The sequence below is a fragment of the Terrapene carolina genome, unplaced genomic scaffold, assembly GCF_002925995.2.
Source record: "Terrapene carolina triunguis isolate 2854851 unplaced genomic scaffold, T_m_triunguis-2.0 Scaffold93, whole genome shotgun sequence".
Lineage (NCBI taxonomy): Eukaryota > Metazoa > Chordata > Testudines > Emydidae > Terrapene > Terrapene triunguis.
The window spans coordinates 1,703,445-1,709,444 of NW_020664444.1; the positions used below are offsets into that span (position 1 = coordinate 1,703,445).

The 6,000-nt window shown below is 47.2% G+C and overlaps 1 protein-coding gene across 1 annotated transcript in view; it reads left to right on the forward strand.

Moving 5' to 3' along the window:
* The first annotated feature begins 1,919 nt into the window (after positions 1–1,919).
* ERN2 (endoplasmic reticulum to nucleus signaling 2) overlaps positions 1,920–6,000 on the forward strand; it is a 23,418-nt gene continuing 19,337 nt past the window's right edge. The window contains exon 1 of the mRNA XM_024217857.1: positions 1,920–1,943. Coding sequence (XP_024073625.1) covers positions 1,920–1,943 — 24 coding nt within the window. The remainder of the gene's footprint in view (positions 1,944–6,000) is intronic.

The following is a 6,000-nucleotide window of genomic DNA, read 5'->3' on the forward strand; positions in this document are numbered from 1 at the left end:
GCAATAGAACTTCCCCTTCCTTATAGATTGGGGTGTGGGTGCTTTTTTTTCCCCTCTCTCCCTTACTGCGCTCTCCTTTTAAGTGTTTTCCCTCTTCAGGTTTTTGTACTTGCATTCTGTTTTACATTTTTTCTCTTGTCCTATCCCCACCCTTTTAATTTCATTAAAATAAAACAACACAGAAACTGTATTCTTACCAGTCACTGATAAATTCATAGCCCTTCTGAATTGATCAAAGAAGTAGAAATTATCCTGGTACCAAGAATCAAGGTGTAGGTAATTTATAGATGCCAAAGGCATGCCTGTGGTCTACAGCATACTGGTCATCTCACAGTTTCACTTCTGCTCCTGTGCTCCTTTATCTGATGCCCAGGAAGTCAGGATTCCAGTGATACCTGTTGGCATTTCTATAGCCTAGAGTGTCTGTGTTAGATGCTGGCTTCCAAATATGGATGAATTAGCTATGTAGTTTGTTCCTTGTATTATTTAAAAAAAAAAAACAATTATGAGACACGAATATCTACACTTATGCTTAAAAATCAGGTTAGGTTTTGTTTTAAATGATAGAATGTGCCTGTGGAGTGCGCACATACTAAAAATGTAAAAACATACAAGCATAATCCAAAATTCGGTCAAAAGTCCCACTTTAGCTTCCCAATTCACAAGAAGTGAGACCCTGAGGAAAAGTTTGACTTAATAGACAGGACTTGCACAATCTGGGTTTGTACAGTCTCTAAACAGTCTGGGGTCCTAGTGTGCCACTTGCTAATCACATAACTTTTCTGCAGTTCAGTTTTCCCCATTTGGAAAATGGAGAAAATTACGGCCTCTGAGATCTGTGGTTGAATAGTGCTGTCAGTGCTATCTACTGTGCAGTAAGTAAAAACGTTGTTAGATTGCATCTTAACTATTTCCAGTGCGTCAGTGCATTCTACCTCCACCCGGCAAATTAAGTGTTCATTTCCAGACTAACATCAGCAGGACTTTTTTTTTTTTTTTTTTTTTTTTTTTTTTTGGGGGGGGGTTTTTTTTTTTTTTTTTGTTTGTCTTTTTTTAATTTTTTTTTTTTTTTTTTTTTTTTAAGTATAATTGTTGGGGGGGGGACATGGTTTGGGTGTGAGCTAGACCTCATTAAAATTGCTTTAAACTTGGTTGCTTTTTACCAGATATGTTTATGGATATCTATGTGGGGTTATTTTTAGGAACTAAAGTTTATTTAAATAGGGTTGATGCAGGAAGGCATCTGTACTTTCTGAAGATGTTAAAGTCTATAGGAAGGGAGTGTGCTGGAAGTTTATACGTGTCTGGACTATAGGGCAGTGAAAGTGGAAGGACACATGGTACTCCTGAGGGCATTCTGCACCAAAAAATTTAAAATTCTGTGCACAGTGTTTTAAAATTCTGCAAATGTTATTTGTCAAATAAATGTGGAGGCTCCAACATGGCATTGGGGAGCACAGGCCCCTGGGCTGCACAGACGTGGGAGATCACTGTGCAGCCCCCCTGGGGGGACACACTCAGCAGTGAGGCTGCATCTAACCGTGACACAGCACAAGGACCTGGCCTGCCCCAGAAACACCCTATGGCCCTGCCCCTCTGTGTGGGCTGGCAGGCTCAGCAAGGCAGGCTCCAAGTGTGGAAGGGCTTAATGTTGGGGGATCCAGGTGTGTGTTGAGAGGGTTGTGTGGGGGAATCTGGGGGGGATCTGGATGCACAGGGGCTTATTGGGTGGTTCCGGGTGCAACGGTAATGGGACACTGCTGGGGATCCAGGTAAAGGTGGTTGGGGCTCAGTGGTGGGGGGGGTTGAGTGTGTGGGGGATACAGCTTGGCGGGGGGGGTCTGGATGTGGGGGGCTCAGATGCTGGGGGGGATTCAGGGGTAGCTGGTTGGGGCTCAGTGGGGTGGGAAGCCGGGTTCATGTGGCTCATCGCGGTGGTCCAGGTGCAGGGGGGTGCATCAGGGGGGTTCTGAGGGTGGGGGGTGAGGCTCAGCAGGAGGGTCTGGATGCATGGGGGTTGGGCAGATGGGGGAGCAACTCCCTGTACGGGAGTCCCTCCCCCTGCAGCTGAGGAGCAATGGGCACAGGAAGTGGGGAGGGGGAGTTTGCAGAGCTTCCTGCAGCTGAGAGAGAAACCTGGGGGTGTGTCTGACCTGGCCCTGGATGCCGCGTAGGGGAAGAAAGTCCCATCCTCCCCAGCCTAGCAGGATAGGAGCCACCAGCCGGGTCTTCCCCAGTCCTTTCTCCTGCCCCACAGTGACTTACCTCTCTGCCAGCTGCCCTGGGCACCTGAAACATACTGCTGGGGAGGGTCGCATGATCGCTCTTGTGGCTTCCCTTTGCTTCCCTGTCAAAGTCATTTTTCTGCAGGGAAGCAAAGAAACCTGTGAGGGACATCAATTCTGTGCATGTGCAGCAGTGCAGAATTTCCCCAGGACAATGTTTTCCCCGGGAATTGAAATTAGGGGGGTGTTCAAATTTACAGGGGGGGGGGGTCAGGGCCAATGAGGCGTGAGACTGTGAGGGTGAAGAGGGGCTGTATGGCACTATAGTAAAAACTGAAAAATGTTTCATGGCCATTTTATTAGATTTAACTCGTGTTTTAAAATGATCACACAAATTAAAGTTGGCTACTTAAGCCTTCTATGAAGCACTACCACCTACATGCTTCTTGTTATAATTTTACACAACTCTGTTAATGAAGTTCTTGAATGCAGTGTGTTCATCTTTGGTGGCTTCTCATGTGTCCGGTATTTCCATTCCTTCAATTGATATGCTGATTAGTTCATTCACATGATCAGGGAGAAGGCGACTTCTTTCAGAACACAAAATTCTATTCAATGAGGCAAAAGAATGCTCAACTGTAGCTGTTGCGACTGGGAGTAGCAAGAGATGAATTCCTACTTCTTTCATCCCAGGAAACATAGCACAAAGATTGGGTCATGCCACTAGTGATGATAAAAAAGAAGTTGAAGTCAAATCTTCATTCATTCGTCGTATAATATTCCACTCTGTGTTCAAATTCTCTATTCTGTCCTGAGCACATGCCAGCCCCATTGCTGGAAGTGCCTCACTCCACTCAACTGTAGGTGTTTTATAGGACAGGGATCTGTAAAAGCTACCTAGAGGTTGAGTAGAGGCTAGAAGTCGCTGTTGTCGATTTTTAAGAATCAAGTCTGTGTACTTTTTCAGTTGTCTTAAACACTTCTTGTCCTCTTTACTTAAGGATTCAATATAAATGCCTTCATTAGTCAACTTCTGGACTGAAGTCTTTGCTTCTTCCAGTACTTTTTCAATGGATAGCTCTCTGATTGCTCCAAATGTAGCTTCTATTGCCGGACAAAGATCTACTACTGTTATAGCAGAGGCCTGGATGGCATTGTTTAATGACCCATGTGGTTTCAATGGTAGACTTACAAGAGAGAGAGAATGGCAATAGTCTTCTCTGAACGTAGTAGAAAAAGTAATCCACCAGCCTCACTACTTAGATCCATCCCATCTTGGTAGATACTTTCCAAAGCCGGTAATAATGGCTGGAGTAATTCTAAGACAACAGCCAAGGATCGCTCATGAGAAAGCCAGAGGGTTTTCCCAGGTTGGACTAATTTGAACTTCAGTCCCAGTGCGTCTGCTATATTTTCCAAGATATTCAGTCTTTTTGGACTCTTGCTGAAAAAAGAATAGGACGTTACAGTTATAGCTTTTTTAAATGTCTTTTGAAGAGTCTGCAGCTCGTACTAGCACTAGTTGGAGTAGATGGCCTCTGCAGTGTGTATAGGAGAGATTAGGGTTACACTTTTCTCTGATCAAAGCTTGTACTCCACCATGTCTTCTAGAGAAGTTTGCAGCAGCATCAAATGCAAAAGCAGCCATCTGTTTGGGGTCCAATTGACAAGCATTTAACTCTTCTAAGATGTGGGTTGTCACAGATGCAGCCGATGTGTCTTCTATAACTTGAACATCTAGAAATGCATTTACTGGTCTACCACTTACATCAAGATAACGTACACAATGACTTAATACTTGATGCCCATTTGCATTGGTGCATTCATCAGCCATGAATGTGAATTTTTTGAATGTGATGAGAGAGTTCTTCACCTTTTCAACTGTTGAGTCTTTCACTGTTGCACCACATGCTTCTAGCCAGTCAGTTGAGTTTCTTGCAGAAAGGTAGTGAGCATTTGCTGGTCTTGTTCAGAACCAGTGTTCAACTTCAGGATGAACAAGTGACCATGCCCTTAACATTGGCCTCCAGTTTGTAGTGTGTGGTATCTCTTGCTTAAATAGAAAGTATGATGCCACCCACAGCCATGTTTATTCGTATGAACTGTGTTGTGTCCTCAACATTCTTAACAGCCTCATTAACACTCACCGGTGTTGTCCTTGGTCAGCGGAGACTGAGAGTTCAGAGGTGCTTTCACATGAGTTCACCTCCCAGGTGGGGGGCAAGAAGGCACCTTGCTCGTTCCTCCAGCTGCTCACTGTTTGCTCTGGCCACTGTTGTTCATTGTGCCATTGTTCACTCCATCGCTCTGTTGCCAATGGCCCTGCACCGTCACCTTCTGCTGCCACCTGCCACTGTGACCTCTGCGAGTTGGTCTCTTGAGGTCCCACCCAGCTCTCAGTGGGGGGACCTCCCTGCTAGTGCAGACTGGGCCGTCTCTTCCACAGAAACACTGTCCCACAGCAGGTCTAAGCACTTAGATCTGATTATCAGAGATTTCAGCTGTAGTGGTCACTTAAAACAAAATACTATTTATGGAGTCTAATCAGCTCTGTCTTTAAACAGTGCAGAGGGGCAGGTCAAATAGTACTTGTGACTCAGGCAGACCATCAAGCAAAACACCTGTTCCCACCCTCTCTCTTGATGCCCTCAATCAGTACAGGCTAAGTACAGTTCTACTGCCCTTTACTCATACAATAAGAATAAAAAATTTCATTATCCCCTGCAGTCAAGTGATTTGTAACCCAACCCCAGCCAAAATCTATCCCTTGGGCAATGCAGCTCTGTTTGCTGGATACCTAGGTAGATTAGGTATGAACATAAATATAATCTGGTCCTGAAGCCTTTTCCCCCCAACCCATCATAGAATACCAGGGTTGGAAGGGACCTCAGGAGGTATCTAGGCCAATCCCCTGCTTAAAGCAGGATCAATCCCTAGACAGATTTTTGACTCAGATTCCTAAATGGCCCCCTCAAGGATTGAACTCACAACCCTTTAGCAGCCCAATGCTCAAACCACTGAGCTATCCCTCCCCCCAGGCTGTCAGAGAGAGCGCATTTGAAATTATTAGGTTGGCCAACATCACTAAAATGAAGGCACTGACATTGTCATAAAAACCAACAGCTGTATAAGGCAGCTAGTCTATGTACTTTTCAAATCTATTATAGTTTTTCAGATACACATTTTATCATGCACTGTAGATGCTTTAAAGTATGTATTAATGTTTCAATTTCAATTCAAATTTCCAGCCAATCACTAAACTGGCAACACCGCCCGTAACTAGTTCACAAAACGGGGGGGGTGTGGGGAAATCCCTGCCCCAGGAGTAGCGTGGGAAGCCGCCTGGGCTCACAGAGCGGAGGGGTCCCTGCCCCTCTCCCTGCAGGACCGGGGGCTGGGACCGGGGCGCTGGGACAGTTTGTGGGGGGGACTGAGAGCCATGGAACCGAACTGTAAACCTGGCTAGGATGGAAACCGCTTCACCCCCGGGGGGGCGGCAGCCGCCCCTCCCCCCCGCACCCATGGGTGCCGCCTCGCCCTGCCCGCGGCTGGGCGCTCCTGCCATGCGGGGCCGGCGGGGGCTGACGTGGTGGCGGGGCAGGAAACCCGCATCCTGGTTCCGCCAGGGCCAGCGGTGAATCATTAACCCGCCGCCGGCCGGGGCTGAGGGCGCGGGGCCCGGCGGTGCCAGCGGCCTGAGCCTCCCGCCTGCAGCCGGGCGGCCGGTGCAGCCCGCCCGCGGGACCCCCACGCGACCCCCGGCGGCTGGGGCTGG